At 45.9% G+C, this 19,449-nt stretch overlaps 4 protein-coding genes and 1 long non-coding RNA gene across 6 annotated transcripts; 2 read left to right on the top strand and 3 right to left on the bottom strand.

Moving 5' to 3' along the window:
- Positions 1 to 5,455, bottom strand: LOC6733573. The gene is made up of 3 exons (XR_001599701.3): positions 4,754 to 5,455; positions 3,459 to 3,578; positions 1 to 3,398 (listed from the first exon to the last, which is right to left on the bottom strand). It is a non-coding gene; the product is annotated as an uncharacterized LOC6733573 (long non-coding RNA).
- A 7,541-nt stretch (positions 5,456 to 12,996) lies between these two features.
- On the top strand, positions 12,997 to 14,631 carry LOC6733572 (zinc finger CCCH domain-containing protein 15 homolog). The gene is made up of 3 exons (XM_002080591.4): positions 12,997 to 13,196; positions 13,323 to 13,757; positions 13,816 to 14,631. The coding sequence occupies exons 1-3, from the start codon at positions 13,125 to 13,127 to the stop codon at positions 14,521 to 14,523; spliced, it is 1,215 nt and encodes a 404-aa protein (XP_002080627.2). The 5' UTR covers positions 12,997 to 13,124; the 3' UTR covers positions 14,524 to 14,631.
- An 8-nt stretch (positions 14,632 to 14,639) lies between these two features.
- Positions 14,640 to 16,989, bottom strand: LOC6733571 (nucleoporin Gle1). 2 transcript variants are annotated; one of them, XM_016167646.3, is made up of 2 exons: positions 16,852 to 16,989; positions 14,640 to 16,794 (listed from the first exon to the last, which is right to left on the bottom strand). In XM_016167646.3, exon 2 carries the CDS (start codon positions 16,791 to 16,793, stop codon positions 14,751 to 14,753), a length of 2,043 nt encoding a protein of 680 aa, XP_016026516.1. In that variant the 5' UTR covers position 16,794; positions 16,852 to 16,989; the 3' UTR covers positions 14,640 to 14,750. The 2 variants fall into 2 exon arrangements, with proteins under 2 accessions (XP_016026516.1, XP_016026515.1); XM_016167645.3 differs by having other exon boundaries at positions 16,859 to 16,923.
- Positions 16,990 to 17,154: 165 nt separating this feature from the next.
- Positions 17,155 to 18,724, top strand: LOC27207830 (beta-1,3-galactosyltransferase 6). The gene is made up of 2 exons (XM_016183478.2): positions 17,155 to 18,573; positions 18,625 to 18,724. Exon 1 carries the CDS (start codon positions 17,198 to 17,200, stop codon positions 18,344 to 18,346), a length of 1,149 nt encoding a protein of 382 aa, XP_016026513.1. The 5' UTR covers positions 17,155 to 17,197; the 3' UTR covers positions 18,347 to 18,573; positions 18,625 to 18,724.
- Positions 18,597 to 19,355, bottom strand: LOC6733570 (vacuolar protein-sorting-associated protein 25). Its single transcript, XM_002080589.4, has 2 exons — positions 19,203 to 19,355; positions 18,597 to 19,150 (listed from the first exon to the last, which is right to left on the bottom strand). The coding sequence occupies exons 1-2, from the start codon at positions 19,250 to 19,252 to the stop codon at positions 18,676 to 18,678; spliced, it is 525 nt and encodes a 174-aa protein (XP_002080625.1). The 5' UTR covers positions 19,253 to 19,355; the 3' UTR covers positions 18,597 to 18,675.
- Between the last annotated feature and the right edge of the window lie 94 nt (positions 19,356 to 19,449).

The following is a 19,449-nucleotide window of genomic DNA, read 5'->3' as shown; positions in this document are numbered from 1 at the left end:
TTTATTTACACTGCCGCGAAGTGGAGTGGAGTGGAGTAATAAGAGTAGGTACGGTGTGTGTGAACCCAACTAATTGAATGTTGAACTTGCGGCCGAAGATTGTGTGGCTCCCAGAGCACGATTATAAGCCTTAAAAATGTGTAAACTTAGACAGTCATTTGTTTATAACATTCATTCCTTTCTTTGGCTTCCCCACTGGCAACGAGAAGAAATGTTGTGGTCAAGACTCGATAGTGCACTTTCGAAAATCCATCGAAAAAGACACCTGGTCAGTGCTCCTGGCCGAGGATCACCCACGTGCAATCAACAATGTATGATCAGCAAGTACCCAAACTACTTTTCCCACAGCTTAATACGATCAATTAGCCAAATGGCCGGCAGAGTCGTAAAGACCTAACATTGAGCTAGCTGCGGATTCAGATTCGGATTAGGATTCGGATTCGGGGTAAGACCCGGTACCGTCATAACTCAACGACACTTCACGTGGCCTGCGGAGCTGCGTTGACAACTCAACTTGTTTGGGCCGACATATCTGGCCAGATACGATCGCTGCACATCGGCCGGGACCACCAGGCCACCATCGCCACCAGACGAACGTTAGCCTGACCACGGGCCCGCTTTTTACGACTCCAACTCGAGCTCGGATCAAATGAAAATCTCTTTCGAATTGATTTGCTGCGACTGCTGAGCCAGTCGGCCGAGTCCAGCTGTGCGGCTGTCGCTTTTGTGGAAAAGGTAGAGACGTTTCAATCGCTCCGATCCGGAAAATGAAAATCGAGCTCAAACTGGAAATGGGCATGGAAATGGAAATGGAAATGGACCCTGACTCTATGGTGGCCCTGCGACCGTATATCATTTGTTTACATTGTATTGAGTTGTTAGCCCGCCGCCCGCTGCCCTCGCCTGCGTTTTAATTGATCCAGCTGAGGGGGGCGGGGGCAGGGGCGGCCCGCACACGTCGTCCAATATCGGGTCATGATAAGCGAGACGTTGTCCCTGGGTCGTCGCAGTCGGGGTCAGGCGTGGGCCGTCATTTGGTGGCCTCGTCCACTTGTTTTGGCCAGCAGTGCACCCAGAAAAATAGGAACTTTCTATGGACCATTATAAAATGGAAGAATAATAATATAAGTTATAATTTAAGCTTCTTGTTTTAATTAATAATTGAAGCTTCTTCTTTGAATTAATAAGTTGAATATGTATTCATTCTAATTTAAAACGGATTGAAAACAATAAGAGGCACACAGAAGATTGAAGTACCTTTTAATGCTGTTGCAAAGTATGCAATGATTTTTTAAAGTAAAAGTATATATTCTATTTAACGATAATATTCAATATTAGCTCTTTTCTCGCTCTTTTATTTGTGATAAAATTATTGTTCAAAGTAAATAGGAACTTTTCCTTTCTCTCTCCATTTAAGATATATCCAAATGGCTCCGATCATTTGGGAATTATAGCTGTGAGCTGTAGGTGTCTGTCATTTACCTATAACCCATCTTGCTTAGAAAGGTTAATATTCAAAAACATTTAAATAATTTCTCTGGGTGCACAGTGGACTTTATTTATGAGCTCCAATGTGCCGGAAGTTTCCGATTAGCCCGCTCTAGGCGTGCGCCCATTTATCAAACCAAGTAGGGAGTACCCGTGCCCACTGAGGAGGAATCGAGATCTCCAGTTAATAACTTGATCGACTCCGAAATGCGGGCTGAAGTTTTGTGGGGTTCTGGGTATGGGTATGTGTATATAGAATTTCACTGCTGCGGTAGGTAGAAACTGGAAATGCTGAAAGAAAAGAAGAAACGCAAGAGCGCGCGTTAAACCTCTTAAGTTGCCCATTCAGCTTTGACAGTTTTTCTAATGTATTGTGGCCGGTACTGCGCTTCCTCTATTCAGAAGATTTCGAAAACGGCCGAAGACAACGGAGCCGAAGACTCGAGACGCCTTTGTTTGGCAACCCACCGGGGAATTCGTCTTGAGAACCCATTTGTTTGTTGTCGCACTCGGTGTAATGATCTGCGTTTGTCATCCGGAAAGGTTAACTAAACACGGACTCCCATCCACTGCGTGGGAGTAGGTTCTACCCAAGGGAGAGGGGCGGGGACTTGGACGTGGAGGAGGGAGTTCCAGCGAACAGATGTTTCAGCAGAAGTGACAAACTGCTCTTAGCGTTTACCCGGGAATCGTTCACTTTTTATGGAATTCATTAGGAAGAACAAACAATGGAGCCAAGAGTAGTTACCTTGCATAAATGTTTTAGTATTGTTATAGTATATCTTAGTTATATAAATGATATGATAAATATAATGGTTTATTATATCTCAAGTTCTTACGATGTATTTAGTTGAACTTCTTAAAGGAAAAGTTCTGAAATTAAGTAACTTAGAAGAATTGCCATTTGTTTTTCTATAAGTAATGATTTCGTAGTCTCTTGCTAACATCATGTTTTATCCACTGATAGATCCAAGGTTCTATTATAATGAAAGAAATGTCAGTTTTGGGAAAAATCAGCTCAATTCTTTCGCTTCGAATAGGTTGTAGAAGAAATGTTGAGATTTACGAGATCAGTGAGGACAGCACGATTCGTTCTACCTTCCGAGAACATTGGTTGGTTGGGAACATGATGATGATGATGATGATGGGTCCGCTCGTCTCCGAAGGAGGTCTGAACCCATAACTCATCATTAATAACCGAACCTAAATAAGACGTTTTATTGTTGTAAACCAAATTGAATTCCCGCTGCGAGTGTCGGGAGGAGAAAGAGATCAGGGCTGAGTGCCGAGCCCGTAGATTATCGATGCGACCAGTCCAGGTCCAGATACACATCTCCTTTTCAGGTGTTACAGCTTGTCGGCACTGGACCAAAGGAATAAGACATCAAAGGCCACTGGGAACAACGGCCTGTCCGCTGTTATTATTGTTATTGTTATTATTATTATTGTTGTCTCTACTCTCACACTTCCTACACCCGGGGCAATGTCATAATTAAAACAATTTCGGCCCTCCACCGACCGAACCTACTGTGTATAATCTGATTTGCTGGGAATTCTTACCGCCGGATTGGCTTCTTTTTTTTTTTGCGCAAGTGCAAAAGTCGCTGCAGATCAAAGTCAAAGTCGAAGTCGAAGCCATCTCGCCTCGGGCGTTAATCTGGCGTATACGGCTTCTGTTACCTGTTGTCGTTCTGGTTGTGGCTGTAGCTGTAGCTGTCGATGTCCCATCTCATCTCATCCCATCCCATTTCATCTCATCCAGCTGAACCGATCTGGCGGCTGATCTGGTGTCGGATCTGCGGTCCGTCCCTCTGTCGTCGCTGGGCAGCGAAACCCTCTTCTTACAACAGTTTCCGTAATTCCGTAAAAGCGATTTGTGTTCTTCTTTTGGCTGCAGCGATTCTGCGAAACTAATTGATTATTTTGCTTTTTTGCTGCCGGCAACGGAAGACAAGTTAATTTTCTCACACCTTTTTCTACGAATTAATTTGTTTTGTTTTGCTTTCTTGGGCATTTCAATGGTAATTTCGGTTAATCAAGGTGCGCTTCCCGATTGAAGATAGTCGTACGATGTTTGATTGAAGATTTCGCTGGAAAAACAAGGAAAATTGTTGTTAACAGGTGCTTTGGGTCTGCACATGATGGAAGAAACCTTTCTGTTTCTATGCAATTAAGTTGTATTAGATCTTAACTAATTTTAAATTAGATAAGCATAAAGGGTAGGTATTTGATAAGTTCTTATAATCAAAAGCCTAAAAGAAATCTTACATAACTCCTCGCTTTTAAGATCTTAAATTGCTACCGAATTTCCGCTGGAAGAGCAAACAGTTCGGTCAGTAATTTAATTCACCAGGCAGATATTTGCTTAGGGAATATAGAGATAGCAAGTTTAGAAATATAGCTGATTCATGGGCACCAAGCAAATATGACTAAGCGCCCAATTTGACGAGACAAGGCAAATCTTTCGCTTCTCCTGGCCCATTAAACATAGTTGGCGGGGTAAAGGAGACGTCCGTCCGCCGAGATGAGGGAAACTTTTCGAGGGACCACCACGAATTAACCTACCTACAAATTACGATGGTATGGGGTATGGGCTAGAAGAGAGTCCCAGATCAGGGTTCGAAATTGACAGACCGACATATACAGACATCCGGATCGGTGTAGATCGCTCAGATACACAGACATACCCACAACATGTGCTGCCAGCATTGAATAACCCAAACGAAAACACAGGAAAAGACTCTGCACTCTGCGGTCGCCTTACATTTATTGATTTCATCGCAGAAGAGTGGAGAAGACTCGCGAGGATTCGGGACGTTGTGGACGGACTTCTTCAGATTGGTCAGGCAGCCGGGGCAAACGGGTCTTCTGGCTCCGCTGCGCATCGCATTAAGCGTAGAACAGTGGCAGCCGCACAGCCCGAAGGGATTTACCCCACACCCATCAACATTTCAACTTAATTCCCTTTTTGAGTCGCTTTCTGTCAGGCCCCAAGATGCAGATGCCCCACAGCTGGCATAGGCGACTAAGGCAGCATGGGCTTGAATTCGGGTGGGTTTAGGCTCACCCCTAGTACCAATAAGTTAAGCCAAAGCACATATTAACATAAAATATCAAATATATCTTTAAAATTGTATCTGGTGTACGAAGTAGAAGCGAGTTCAAATGATGAAGTTTGAACCTAATTTTTTAGTTTGTTGAAGAAAATGCCCACAATTATTAACTAAATCGAATACAGTAGAATATCCTTTCCTGCCATACTCACCTACAAACTAAAGCAGCTCATTGAACTAGTCATCCTGGCCGAAATCCCCGGCTTTCCATGTTTGCGTTGCTGATTGCCAAGGTGCTGCCTGCGATTGCCGCGTATGCCATGAATTTGTTCCACTATACGTGCAATCATGTTGCCAGAGTCGGACTCCACAGCTCTGTGGAGATGGAGCTGGAGCTGGAGCTGGATGGGATCCTCGACCAGCATGCATACATGTGCCTGTGTGTAAATCAGTAGCTCCGTATTGAGTCGTTGACGTTACATGAACTTTGGCTACGGTTCGATTCGGGCTGAGCGGCCACTTGGCGATGCCAACGCGGGGGACTCTTAAGCGGCTTAGGGGGACTTGGCATTACATTTTACAGGATCACGCTGGACTGATGCGATCGGGCTGACATATCGTTCAGGGAAGACATAAAGATCCTCAACTTCTTTTCGGGCATTTGGAGATGTCGGCTTCGCTTTCGTTGGAACTGAGCCGTTCAAATATAACCAGCTTTCAGCTCAGTTAAACCACTTCCGAGAAATTAATGCATTTATGAAGTTTTGAATATTTGTTGAGACACAATTTGGCTTTTTGAAGAGTACATACGGACAGACGGACATACGGACATACGGACATACGGTCAGGTGGACAGACGGACATACGGAGATACGGACATACGGACATACGGACATACGTACATACGGACATACGGACATACGGAGATACGGACGGACGGACATACGGACATACGGACATACGGACATACGGACATACGGACATACTGACATACGGACAGACGGACATACGGACATACGGACATACGGACATACGGACATACGGACATACGGACATACGGACATACGGACATACGGACATACGGACATACGGACATACGGACATACGGACATACGGACATACGGACATACTGACATACGGACATACGGACATACGGACATGCGGTCATACGGGCATACGGACAGACGAACAGACGGACAAGTGATCCTGATCAAGAAGATGTATACTTTATAGTTATATACTTTTCAACTCATATACCCTTTTACTATAAAAGTAAGCATGTACAAATGTGCTGGCGGAAATTCTCACGACATTCTATGTAATCCTGCACACCTAATCCCATCAGAGGTGAGTAGGAAATGCAGTTATCGCCTCAGTCACGGCCACCCGCATGGGATGTCATCGGAGTGGATTTATGCAGCACCTTTCGGTCCGAATACCCAATACCCAATACTCCATACCCCATACCCAGGCCATTAGTCTGTCTTGGCAATTATCAACGCCGTGGTGGATGACTCACGTATGACACTCAACTCATAATGGAAGTGGAGACGGCACTTAGCCAGGCCCGAATGACTTTTACGGGCCACAGAGTTCGGACCAAATTTAGACATTATCCGGGGATCCGAGAGAGAGAGAGAGAGATACATTTGGATCATTGTTTGTTCAACTGCTTTGCGGTTGTGTGAATGCGTATAATTCCGTTTTATGGCTCCTGTGCAGCACCGCCATCACCTTCGCCTTCGCCGTAGCCATTCCATCCCATCCCATCACCATCATCGTAATCATCATCAGAAGCGGCAGCTGCGACCACGACCACATCCACCTCCAACTGCGGCCAGTCCGAGCATATAGCCACATTCCTGATGGAACGGACCTCAAAGGGAGACGAGAGCCCCCGACTACATAAAATTGTATTTAGTCATGCTACATCACTTTGTAATAATTTTCATTTTGGCGCTTGCTTTGATCTTCAGCCGCTTTCCGTGTGTGAGGCCTCCGGCCCTCTGGCTCCACCTCATCCCCGCCCACCGCTTGGCCATTATCTGTGGACCAAAACTGCCACCGTGCGGCGCTCGTCGAGCTGCGTTAACTTTTTTTTTTTTTTTTTTGAAATTATGAAGTCAGCCGAATCCCCGAGTTCGAGCGCCAAGTTTGTTTTCTCATCTTTTGTTGATTTTTCGCCTACTTTTTGCATTTTCGCCAGCCATTTGATTGAGCAATCATCAATTGTGCTTGAACCAGCAGACTTGAGGTAAGTGAAAAGAACTTTGGACTCTTGTAAAGACGTAATCGATATTTTGGATTGGAATTGCAGTGACCCCATGCCACTGCAATGAGTGAAGGCCAGAGTTCTTTTGGCTTAAACGCTTCTACTGATGCTAGATACTTCATCATCATTCATGGATACTATCTGCATTCGCAAGATACTAACTGACCACTAGTGGGTTAGACTATATCTTCTATCTCCTCATATTGAACCTGGTGCCGAATCCCCCACTCCAGTGCTCTGAATATCCATATCCAGCCATATCCCAAGATCCTTTTCCCCATCCCCGCCGATCGGCTGCCCCACGTGGTGTCTGTTTGCCCACAAGTCTGTCACGGCTAACAATTCGGAAAATTGTCGACATGCAAATGGCAACGAGCCGTGTAAACTGGCCGGCAAAGTGAGCAGCGGCTCATATATCATCGTGCAGTCAGTTGACCGACCGTTTTCCCTATAAATAGCACGTGTTGACCTTAGCACGACTTCCAAGTGCAATGATTTCCCTGGAAATAGCATAGGATCTGGTTTTATGAACTCGACTAACTGCTGTGACCTTGTTCTGCTCCTCCAAAATGGTTTTTTTAAGTATTTTATTGTTGTTGACATTGGCAATTAACGTGGCAACCGTTCAGAACGTGGATATTCAGATAAATTCGCAGACTAAAAACACAATATATATGTTGGCTTAGTCTGGATTAGTCAGGATTAAGTTGGGTGGTCCTCAAGCAAATTCCTCGTTTTAAAGTAATTCTTATTTCATTGAAGATGCTGAAAAGATACTTCAGAATAAGCCAGCTGCACGACGTGATGATCGATCTGTTGGATAATTGGCTTTCCCATTTTATCTATAGTGCACAATTTCAAGGATCGGGATTGTGTACACAAGATACCAGAAACCGCTGTTCCATTATATTTGAAATTTGCATCCCAGCCAAGTGCTTTTCCTAAGAGAGCAATTAATTATGGCCATTGGGCACGGGCAATATGTGTGACAGGCATGACACACGAAAGAGGACCAGCCAGCCAGCAGAGTCGGAATCAGAAACTGGAACTGGACATGGGATCTGGGATCTGGGATCGGGATCGGGATCTGCGACTGGACCACACGCATCGTGTGTGACGGCGATAAAAATCACAGCATGTTGCAAACAGCCCATTGACGTCCTCCTCGGCCGCTTTGGCATCTTTGGCCGCTTCGGCCGTTAATGCTGTTGTTGGGCAAATCTTTTGACAGTTGTGTTGAAGCATAAAGATGCCAAGAGCAACAGCACAAAGCCGCCAAGTGCGTATCTGAAGCGTCTGGGGCACTCGGAGCCACGGCAAGCGCATCAATCAAACGCACCGCCAACCGCCAACCGCCGATCCCCGTATTCCATATTCTATATGCCATATTCCATATTCCATATGGCATATGGCCACACACACACTCGTGCATACATACGGATAGCTATGGCCATACGCGGTACCCACACGGTCGCGTTCGATCAATCATTTATTATGGCATCGCTGATGGCGGCCCCAACGTTGGTGGCCCCCACCCGAAAACACACAAAACAGCCCGTGGGCACACACAAGGCGGAGTAGGGAAATACTGGGAAAATACGGCTAATTTTCTATGGGCCGATAAATTCGTTTTTAGTTTCCACGTTTCTACTTTCGAGGGGGGCGGGGGGCGTACAGTTAATTTTGAGCACGAAAAGCAATTGTCAGATACAATTATGTGAATGTATCTGATGCGTTGGATACGAAAATGGGGCATGTTTTGAAGGAATTGAAGGAAAATATGATGAATAACTTAAAAATGTATTTGTAATTTATGCTCTTTCTGCTCTTCTTAGAATAAACATAGCTGATTAAGTAGCTATACAACACACGATCTCTTATATTTTTCCCATATCTTATATCATTTTAAAAAACAAATTGTAAATGATAATGCACCAGCAAATGTTTGCCTTGTTATCATCGATTTAAATGTCAGACCCCGAAGACTGAGTTATGATTAATCTTTCGCGCCAGCATTCGAATCGCCTAATATTCTCGGGAGCCATTTGTTTGATTGACATTTGCGCTGCCTTATCGCGCCCAGTCAATGAAATAAACATTTTAATTCTAATTAAATTTCGTTGGAATTAATTGCAGCCCGTACCAATAAACCCACGAGACGGGGCCCAAAAGCAAAAACTGAAAATGAAATGAAAATAAAAATAAAAAGAGAACAAATCACGCGAGGCTGGACCCCCCAAGTGGTTGGTGGTTCGTCGTTGGTGGCCACATCCACATCCACATCCCCAATCAGTCGACAACGAAATTTAGTTGTTTAGTGGTTGCCGTTGCTGTTGTGTTGCTTTTGTTTTTGCTTTTGCTATTGCTTTTGCTTTTGGGTTTGCCTTTGCGAAGCGAAGCGGCTCTTTGTCGTTACCATAAATATGGAAATTTTTCATTAGCGATTTCCGTTTCCGATTTATCTTAATGGCCAGCCGGCTGGCTGTTGTTTTGGTTGTTGTAATTAAGAAGAGCTACCGTTTGATGCCTTGGCAAAACATGTTGCAGCTAAATATTGCCGATAAACATCAAGGCGAACGCAATGTTGCCGATGAGACGTCGACAGGCCAACCGCCAAACCACCAAGCCACCGAACCACCGAACCACCGAGCCAGCAACCATCAAACCCACGAAACCACCACACAGCCACGACTGACTTGGCTCCGAAGAAGAGCTTCGTGTGCGGTCTTTTATCAGGCTTTTGGCCAATGAAAGCGGCTATTAAGTCTTGGCCAGCCAACTGGCAACTTGGGTGGCAACATGCCATTCACCAATCACACATACACAGCAGCACGCAGCGAAAATTTGCATAATAATAAAACTATATCTAATAAATTAGGAAAATATATCACGCAGCAAGACATTATTAGTTATGTTAGGAAAACTTGGAATATAATTATAAGTAAAGGTATTTGACTTTTCTATAGCTTATGTTTAAAAAAAAAATTCAGATTTTGGTCTTTGACTGATCCTAAGTCAATGGTAAAATTTTGATTGAGTAGGATTGCGCATTTTTAAATACAATCGAAGCGGAATAGGGTATGTGGAAAGTGTATTATATTTTAATCTGTGCAAATTATATACATAGTATTCTATAAATTCGGTAAAGCATATTTTAGAGAAATTTAAAAATCATTTTTTTCAGAAAGCAAATATGAAATTCTCAAAATATAAACATAAATCTGATCTTGTAGCATCTAAAAGATAATTAGAATTACAATTTCGAAAGATTTCGCTAGACAGTATCTTCTTAAGATTACTAAAACTAACAAATGGTGATTATTTCTCCCAGTGTAGCCCCGTCTGTCGGCGGCGCCGCACAAAAAAGAAAGCGCGTGCAACGGGCAAAAAAAAGCCAACCGACCGGAACTTCCACTGGCGCTATATGCAATTATACGATCGGACTTCATCTGTATATGTATATGTATCTGTATCTGTATTTGTATCTGTATCTGTATCTGTGCCTGTGTCTGCGGCAAACAGTAGCAGCATTTGCCTTTTGCCAAAGATTGACAGCAGAAACTAAGCCTGGGATGGAGATGCCGGGACCACCGTGAAATCCGAATGCCTCCGATGTCTGGGGGATACGTATCCCCAGCACACAGGCACATATGTACATATATATACAGATATATATATGGCCGATCCGAGATGCTCCCAGTTGGTTGTCGCCACGCCGTTGCGTTATATTGTCAAAAGTAACATGTTGCTCGTGTGCTGCTCCCCTTGCGTTGCGCCTGCAATCTGCAACTTGCAACATGCATCTTGTTTTTTGATCTTGGCGCTGTAAATTACACGCCCAACAGCCGCAAACAATTGCTGTTGGTGGTTCGGTTTTTCCAGCGATGGCGATGCAAATGATTGCTATCTATCTTGCTGTCAACAACGCAATAATTGTTGCCAACATTTGATGTTGCTGCCGTTGCTTGTCATAATTTTATTGCTGCCGCTGGGCAATTCTACGTTCTTTGGGCCAATTACAGCGAAGAACGGCTTGAAAAAATCTGAGATGGGAACGAAGAAGTTGACCAGGTGGTGTAATAATTATAAACTGTTACATTTTTAAATACAACGGATTTTAGAAATATTTTTTTTTTTTTTTTGTTAACTGGACTATGATTTGTCTTGGACTATGATATTTTAATCATAAACCAAAACTTGCAGGATAAAAGACTATGTTTGTTGTAGGAAAACATGTATTTTGAGTAATAGGTATCTGATAGTCGAGGCTCTAGCCTTTAACATTCCTTCTCGATTCCCAAAACTCGCAATCTTCAATCTTAAATAACGTAATTTTATATATTTTTTCTTTTCTAAAACCGTATTGAGCCTTTGAGTAGGCTGATGATTACCCCTAAGTTAACTAACCGCTGCCCATTCTCTGAGTCTAAGACCGAAGATGAGATCGTGAATGGGTAAAACGTCAGTCTTGGACTCTCGAATGTCAAAGAAACTGAAGAAACTCAATATATGTATACATGCGTTGCGAAAAGATATATATCCATTTTGGGAGCCAGCTTTTAGCTGTACTAGTCGCAGTTTTATTCAAAAATTAAATAAAAAACGACAATAAAAGCTGTAAGTTTCTCGACTATCAGATACCCACCACTCAGACAGTGTAAGTGCCAGAAAAAAATTGTTTTTAACTTCCGATGGAAATAATCGAAAATTTTAGTAGTTGTGGGAGCTGATGCCCCCGGACCCATCACCACGGATGCCGGACCCTTGAAGATCTCGACAAAAAATAAAATTTTAAATGTTAAAAAGAGTTTTTTTCTTTTGGGTGTGTGCTTGGTCTCCAAGCCTTAACCCCCATCCGCATTCCCAGGCCCTACCCGAAATAAAAACCTAATTTCGCTTTCCTCGGAACGATAATAATAAAGCCGAGCTTTGCGAACGTTTGGCGCACTAGGATCGCCGGATTCCTAGAAAACCGAATATGTATGCTTAAATCGCGGCACAAAGACAGGGGCCAATAATGCCCCACAATCCGCTCCGATCGCAAATGGGATGTGGAGGGCCACACACGTCGATCGCCCAGGAGCGTAGGGAATAAAAAACACAGAGACGACGGGGCGGCAAGAAAAACAAATAATTGCTAATTTTATGCTCGAATAAATGAGCGCGAGTGAGCAGCAGAAGAAGGATAAAAAAATGGGCGCCCACCATTCGGGCGGCATAAATTAGTGCGAGCGAGACGGCTGCCCAGAGACGTCACGCACTATCAAACGAGAAAATGATCAATGGGGCACCTATCCACATGCATCGCACTCGCTCGCTCTTGAGATCGGAAGGTGGGGAGAGAACAGGCCGGCTAATATGGACCACCCAAGAAGATGACGTCGAATTAAGGGCCACCCACGAAGAGACACGCCGTTGCTCTCTCGCTCGTTGCTGCATGTGTGTTGGTGAGCGAGATGGTACAGTGAGAGAAAACTTATCAAGTTGATGGGAGATGGGATTTATATTTGAAGACGCTTTTATGTATTTTATGTATTAATACTATATATACAAGATTTGTTCAATGCTATGTTAAGGAAGAACGGCAGCATTTCCGTAGCTATAGTATATATATTCTGCATCAGGATCGACATGCCCATGTCCGTCTGCCGGTCAATCCGTGTCCGAACTCGGAAACTAAAAGAGAAACATAGTTTGGACTACACCTATAGATTATAATAACCCAAATACCAAAATATATTAAAATCCCTCAACTGATCGGATATAACTAAAGGGTAACTTGTAGGGCATTAGTATTCTAAGTAATGTCGACGCCGCTAGATGGAGATCGTGTGAAATCTGTAAAATAGTCGCTATGCTGCTGAAACAGTCCCTTACTATATATTTCTTTTAAAATTTGTAATTCGAACGACCATTCAAAATGTAAGTAAGATATTTAATATTAAAAATAAGTTAAATTACTTGTATTAAGCCAAGTCTTGAACCCATGTAAACATTCATTGGATGGTTTAAATGTGTGCTGAAAACCTAAGTTTTGTTTTAAGCCACTCTGTTAAAAAGTGTGCAGTTAACGTAAATTTCATTCATTTATTAAAATTTGCTGGCCAAGAAATCATATACTCAGTAACTGCATTTTTAAAAGCACAATTATTAAATTAATATTAATATGATAGCCAGCTTCCTGAGATATGCCGACCTCCGTGTTCTGGTCACACTGGCAGGGCCTCTTGTTCCAGCGTGGTTGTGCAAAAAACTTCGTTTGAACTTTATTTCTACATTTAAGTTATTAAATTCCCGTATCCTGCCCGAAGATGCCACCCAAAAAGGCGCCACCAGGTCCCAGCAAGAAGACGGAGCAGAAAAAGAAGGAGAAAGTCATTGAGGTAGGCTTCGTAACCGGAAAGCCGATGGGTGAGCCCCCCTCTTCGTAAATTCGTGATGTGGAAACCCGGCTGGGAGAAATTCAATAAGATCCAAATTGAACTGACCAAGTGTAATTCCATCGACAGGACAAGACCTTCGGGCTGAAGAACAAGAAGGGCAACAAGCAGCAGAAGTTCATCCAGCAGGTGCAGAAGCAGGTCCAGTCCGGCGGACAGCATCCCCGCCAGGATGGCGACAAGCGCAAGGAGGAGAAGGAGAAGAAACTGGCCGAGCAGCGCGAGATGGCGCTGATCTTCAAGCCGGTACAGACCCAGAAGGTGGAGAAGGGCACCGATCCCAAGTCGGTGGTCTGCGCCTTCTTCAAACAGGGCACCTGCACCAAGGGCGACAAGTGCAAGTTCTCCCACGACCTTTCCCTGGAGAACAAGGTCGAAAAGCGGTCCATCTATGTGGACATGCGCGACGAGGACGATCCGATGACCAACTGGGACGATGCCAAGCTGAAGGAGGTGGTCGAGAAGAAGAGCTCCGGCGAAAAGCAACGTCCCACCACGGATATTGTGGGTTTAAGTTTCAAAAACTGCTTAAAACTCAAAACTAACCTCACACGTATTTTAGATTTGCAAATTCTTCCTGGAAGCTGTGGAAAAATCGAAGTACGGTTGGTTCTGGGAGTGCCCCAACGGCGGAAAGTGCATCTACCGTCACGCCTTGCCAGCTGGCTATGTGCTGAAGCGCGATAAGAAGAAGGAGGAAAAGCCCACGGAAATCTCGCTGGTCGATTTAATTGAGAAGGAGCGCGCTGCCCTCGGTCCCAACCAGACACGCGTCACCCTCGAGTCCTTCCTCGCCTGGAAGAAGCGCAAGATTGCCGAGAAGAAGGCCAAGCTGGCTGCCGAGGAAGAGCGCAAGAAGAGCGACTTCAGCAAGGGCAAACAGTTCGGCATCTCTGGTCGCGAAATGTTCAGCTTCAATCCGGATCTGGTCGACGACGGACCCATGGAGGAGGGCGACGCTGCTTTCGACATCTACAACAGGGAGGACGACGACGATAATGCCGTCGAGTTCAAGGAACTGGATCTGGCTGCCCTGTCGCTGGCCGCCAAGGAGGTGGACGGCTCGGGCACCATTGCCTCCACCAATCGACTACTGGACCAGGCAACAGAAGCAGCCAAAACCGCCGCAGCCGAGGACGCAGCGGCCGACGAGGATGGCTCATCGTCGTCTGAACCCGCCAACGATGCTGCCCCCATCAACAAGGATCTCTTTGTTGATCTGGCCGGCGAACTGGATGACCTGGATCTGGAAGATGAGGACGATGACTAGTCCTCCGCGTAGTTTGTTTGAAATGAGTTTGAAATTGATTTCTGCCTTCTAGCTACCCTTCAATCAATAAAGATGTGGCTTTTAATTGTTGCATTTCTGGAAATGAAACGTGTGCGTTAACAAGCAAGTTTTCTCTATTTACTGAATGAATACATGTCCCCTTAATACAATAATCACATTACTCTATTAAAAACACTAACTTAACAGAACTAACTAACATCGCATGCCTACCAAAACCCTGGAGGCAAAACTCCAACGGCCTGTGCAATCTGCCGCTCACGCAGGAACTTGGCCAGGAGCATTTCTAGCCGAGTCTTCGGACCGCCCTCGTCGTAGGCTGCCAGCTGAGGCATGTAGATATTCTGAATGTAGAGCAGTAGCTTGACGAACTGCTTGCCGTAGGTGCGCCACAACTCGAAACCGAGGGTCTGGAGAATCTCCATGATCATGGTAGCACTAATATCGGGCAATGGTTTCACATGCACCATGTGCGCCAGCCAGAGCCATCCCTCATTCAGCTCGAAGCATTCATCCGGTCCAGCTGCCTTTCGCCCTTGACTAATGATCACAGCTGCGTAGAGCCGAGCGATTCCCGTTTGGCGCTTAAGGTAAATGTCCGGTTTCTCCAGCTCGTTTTTGTCCGTCAGCCGATAGCCTATGGTCTTCAGATACTGCTCCGGAGTCTGTCCCTGCTGCTGGGGTATAACGTAGGGCACCAGAAAGGGTGACTCTTTGTACATGTAGGCGAGAAAAACCTTGCCGAAATCCGGCAACAGCTTCCAAAAAGTTATTATCACGGAGGCAAAGGGAAAGGCGGCCTGGGGATTGCTGCATATGGCAGTCTCCGTTTGACTGACAAACTTCTTGGCCATAAGTAGCATGCAATAGTCTCGGGCCAGCGGATGGTCGTTAATAGTTATGGTGCCTCCATTCATCACCTTGGTGGGCTGGCCGGCAAAGAAGCTGTACAGCTTGTCAAAGTTCTGGGCTAGATGCTGCGGACTAACTGCTGAAATGGCGTTGAGCGGCAGGTTTATTGCCCTTTGGCAACCGGTGCGATACTGCTTAAGCGATTCCTCCGTTTGCAGCGGCTTTATGGCATCCACTTTGGACTGATACAGTGCTAGGATATCATTGTAGAACTTCAGACGGTCTGGGTGAACACAAGTAGATGACGCTGTGGGCGCCGGTGGCACATCTTGTGATTTTGGCTCCAGCGGAGCGTGAACATTGGCTGCTTCGGCCTTGGCAGTCTCGGCCTCTTGTTGTTTTTCCTTAGCCTCTGATTCTTCCTTTTCCTTCCTTAGCTTTTCCTGCTCCTCCAGCTTTTGTTGCTCCTCCAGCTTTTGTCGCTGCTCCTCCTGCTGCTGCTGCTGCTGCTTTTGCCGCTCTTCTTCCAGCTTCTTGGCGGCCTCCATTTTGAGCTGCTGCTGGATCTGTTCGGAGAACTCGGCCAGCTGCTTAATGATGTCCATTTCCAGAGCATCCAGGCTCTTGCAGCACTCTTCTGCCTTGATGATGGAACAGAGGAATTGGCTTTGCATCTCGCAATTGCCCATCTTAACGGAGCTCACGAGCTGTTCAAATTTCTGTCCCAACTCTTTGAGCTGTGCGTTTTGCGCGGCGCACACCTTGACCGTCTCTTGATCCAGAGAAAGCAGAATTTTGGCGATGCCCTCGTACTTCTGGTTGAATCTCCTTTGGCAGCGGGACACGCCTTCCAGGGCCAATTTGTGCAGCTTCTGGTCAATCTGTTGGCGCTGTGCCGATTGCTCACGCTGCTGGGCCTCTAGTTGTGCTGCAGTCATCTGGTCAGCTTTCTGGATAAGGAGACTTTCATTGCGTTCCCGCAGCGCCTTTTGTTGCAACTGGTCGCTCTGGCGTTCCTCCTTCCTTTGCTGCGTCTCTCGCGACATGCGCAGGGCGTCCTGTTTGTCCTTTATCGCCTTTAGCTGCTGGCGGACACACCTCTTGCCCTCCTCCGCCAGCTCCCGCCTAACAATGCTGGCGTTGATATCCTGTAGGTCAGGAAAGCAGGATATATTAGGCTCAAAATCGATTTGGGGCAGCAGGGGAATTTCGTTCTTGGGCTCTGGTGCTGGGCTTTCTTCCGGTAATGGTGGCTCAGGTGTCTTACTACTCCCCTCCACCCATATAGGTGCCCGATCCTCGCCCAAAGTCCTGCCCGTGCACGTTGTGGACGCCAGAGCCGCGTTGTGAAACGTCGCTGCCATCTTTAGACAGTCCATCGACCGCATCATGTCGTCCATGCTGAAATAGGTCTCGATTAGCGCCAATTTCAACCCAGTATCTTAATACGATTACTACTTTTTACTTATTCAGAATATGTTTTTACACTCTTTAGTCAACAAAAATATAGTACAAGACTGCCAACTCAGTTTAATATAACTCGCATTGGGCGGCAATCAGGATTCCGTTATTGTGAAGGGGATAGAAGTACGGTCTTACTCGCGGTCTTGCTTACGAATTGAAATGCTTACTTTTACTTATTTTTAAGCCAGTATACTAATTTGCTCCCCAATTGATATTAATACCAAAATTAATGATTATTCAATGCAAGCAAGAGAATCAATGAACAAATTTGCGATACCCAAGTAAACATGGTATATTTTCGCGACTGTTTCACGGTCTCTCTAGTCAAAACAACACATAAATGAGGCGATTAAATAATTTAGTGACTTTCTTCACAGCCATAACTGCCTTCTTCTTCGGTAGTTTCATCACAAAGATACTCAGCTCCGTAGACCAATGTCCGGCGCACCGCAGCAGAATCCCCCACCTGGAGCCGCACCCGAACCTCTTCCTTATGGTGTTGGTGCTCAGCGCACCGCACAATGCCGATGAGAGGAACGCGATGCGGAGCACCTGGCTGGCAAATGCCGGCCAATCCCTTACACAGCCCTACCTGCCCGAGGAGCTGATTTATCTGCCGACATTCAACGCCCAGGGCCACTTGCAGGTGGAGCTGGTGGCGGAGCAGGCGAGCCGGCTAAGGCAGTACACGAATTGGCAGCAAAGTCTGCTGACGGAAGATCCTCCAAAGACCAAAAGGCTGATCACCGTGAAGCACGTATTTTCCATTGGCACACTAGATTTAAGCAGCTCGGCGCTGGCGGAGCTGGAGAAGGAGCAGAAGCAACACAACGATCTCTTGCTGTTGAACCGGCACCATGACACATACAGGAATCTTACGGCGAAGCTCATGCAGTCCTTAGATGTCTTGAGACGCCACTACGAGTTCTCATATGTGCTGAAAGTGGACGACGATACCTATGTTAAGCTGGACAGTCTGGTCAATACGCTGGTTTCCTACGATCGCAAGTTGCTGCGCAAGAGGTCGGAGTATAGGGACCATGTGTTGCCTCAGCTTTATTGGGGCTACTTTAACGGCCGATCCACAATTAAAACGAAGGGCCAGTGGAAGGAGTCCAGTTACTACCTTAGCAAAAACTACCTGCCGTATGCACTGGGCGGAGGATACGTTCTGTCCCGCAGTCTGTGTGACTACATTGTCAATAACTCTCAACTGCTGTCGCCCTATGGGTCCGAGGATGTCTCCGTTGGCACCTGGCTCGCCCCACTGCGCCACGTCTATCGGTGGCACGATCCCAGATTCGACACCTCCTACGCACCGCGCAAGTGTCGGTCCTACCACATGGTGCTGCACAAACGCAGTGGACAGATGATGAGGGACATCCATGACGGTGAACTCTGCAGTGGCATTGGTTCGAGCATACTGTCCGATTACTATTACGATTGGACGAGAACAGCGGACAAATGCTGCGACAGCTTAGTAGCGTAGCCATATCATGGACTGGCTAACCAGCGCTGAACTGACCATTCTATAGGATCTTCCTTTCCTTCACGGCCAGCTACCACGACTCAGCCGGCTGTGCAGAGCTCCTCGCTGTGCTTTGTATTTGCAGCCGGAGAGCACTGCGATGACCAAGAAGCAACACTCGTTTTGTGGCTAGTGGGGCACGTTTGCATGCGTAGAAGTAGTTTGAAATGTCGAGACTGCAATTGCAGGTAATAAAAAAGTATTAAAGATGTACATTTTACACTACTTTACTTCAATAGGACATAATTCGGGGTACGCCACAAGACAAGGTAAACAATTAGCATGGACACTTAGAAGAACTTAACGCCGTGGCTGCCGTCCATCTCGATCAGCTCACACCTGCCCTTCTCCTCCAGCAACCGGAGGGCACTGAGCAGCACCGCCTCGTCCACGCCGTGAAAGTCCAGGTGAGAGGTGTTCTCGCCGGAGGCGATCTCGTACAGCGTGCAGATGGTGTTCGTCTGGCCCGTTTCCTGCACCCAGTCGTACACCATGTTGCCGTACTCCTCGAGTGTGAACCAGTACACCTGCCACTCCTGGCGTCGCTTGTCCAGTGGATTCGCATGCCCGCTCCGCTCCAGCTCGCCCAGGATGGCCAGGACAAGCTCTGGCGAGAGGCGGCGCTTCAGGGATTCGTTGTGAAACAGCGGCGAGTTCTGGTCCCCAATGCTGAGCGTAAACCTATTCGTGTGCCTGAGGTATTTGAGAAAGAGATCTGTCCAGACCTTCAGCTGCTGCTGCCTGGTTTCTTCGTGGGGCTGTAGTCTAATATCCGGAGGTTAGTCGAGTGACGGAGCATCTCATGGTCGGAACTCACGTAAAGAAGGGTGGGAAGGTGTACTCCCAGGGCCACTGGAACTCCGTCATGCTAATAAACTACGATCTAAACATTTGTTTTTGTCAATGTAAGAGATTACTAATAGCTTAGAGTGACCATATGCGCTAAATAGCAAAATACCTTGCTATTCAAAAACCATTCAAAAATATAAAAAAATTCGTTACTTTTTAATTTTTGTATTGAATCCTAAAAAAAAATATCCGCATTATTAAAGAAAGTTAACGAA

The sequence above is a fragment of the Drosophila simulans genome, chromosome 2R (genome assembly GCF_016746395.2).
Source record: "Drosophila simulans strain w501 chromosome 2R, Prin_Dsim_3.1, whole genome shotgun sequence".
Taxonomy (NCBI): Eukaryota; Metazoa; Arthropoda; class Insecta; order Diptera; family Drosophilidae; genus Drosophila; species Drosophila simulans.
The sequence above is the reverse complement of the archived record's forward strand: the minus strand, read 5'-3'. Positions and strand labels throughout refer to the sequence as shown.

Bases quoted from the DNA above. Each gene is read 5' to 3' on its own strand.
- LOC6733572 (XM_002080591.4), top strand. From the start codon at position 13,125: ATGCCACCCAAAAAGGCGCCACCAGGTCCCAGCAAGAAGACGGAGCAG. The intron at 13,197-13,322 runs GTAGGCTTCGTA...TTCCATCGACAG, and splicing joins AGAAGGAGAAAGTCATTGAG to GACAAGACCTTCGGGCTGAA. The intron at 13,758-13,815 runs GTGGGTTTAAGT...CACGTATTTTAG, and splicing joins AACGTCCCACCACGGATATT to ATTTGCAAATTCTTCCTGGA.
- LOC6733571 (XM_016167646.3), bottom strand. From the start codon at position 16,793: ATGGACGACATGATGCGGTCGATGGACTGTCTAAAGATGGCAGCGACG.
- LOC27207830 (XM_016183478.2), top strand. From the start codon at position 17,198: ATGAGGCGATTAAATAATTTAGTGACTTTCTTCACAGCCATAACTGCC.
- LOC6733570 (XM_002080589.4), bottom strand. From the start codon at position 19,252: ATGACGGAGTTCCAGTGGCCCTGGGAGTACACCTTCCCACCCTTCTTT. The intron at 19,151-19,202 runs GTGAGTTCCGAC...TCCGGATATTAG, and splicing joins ACCTTCCCACCCTTCTTTAC to ACTACAGCCCCACGAAGAAA.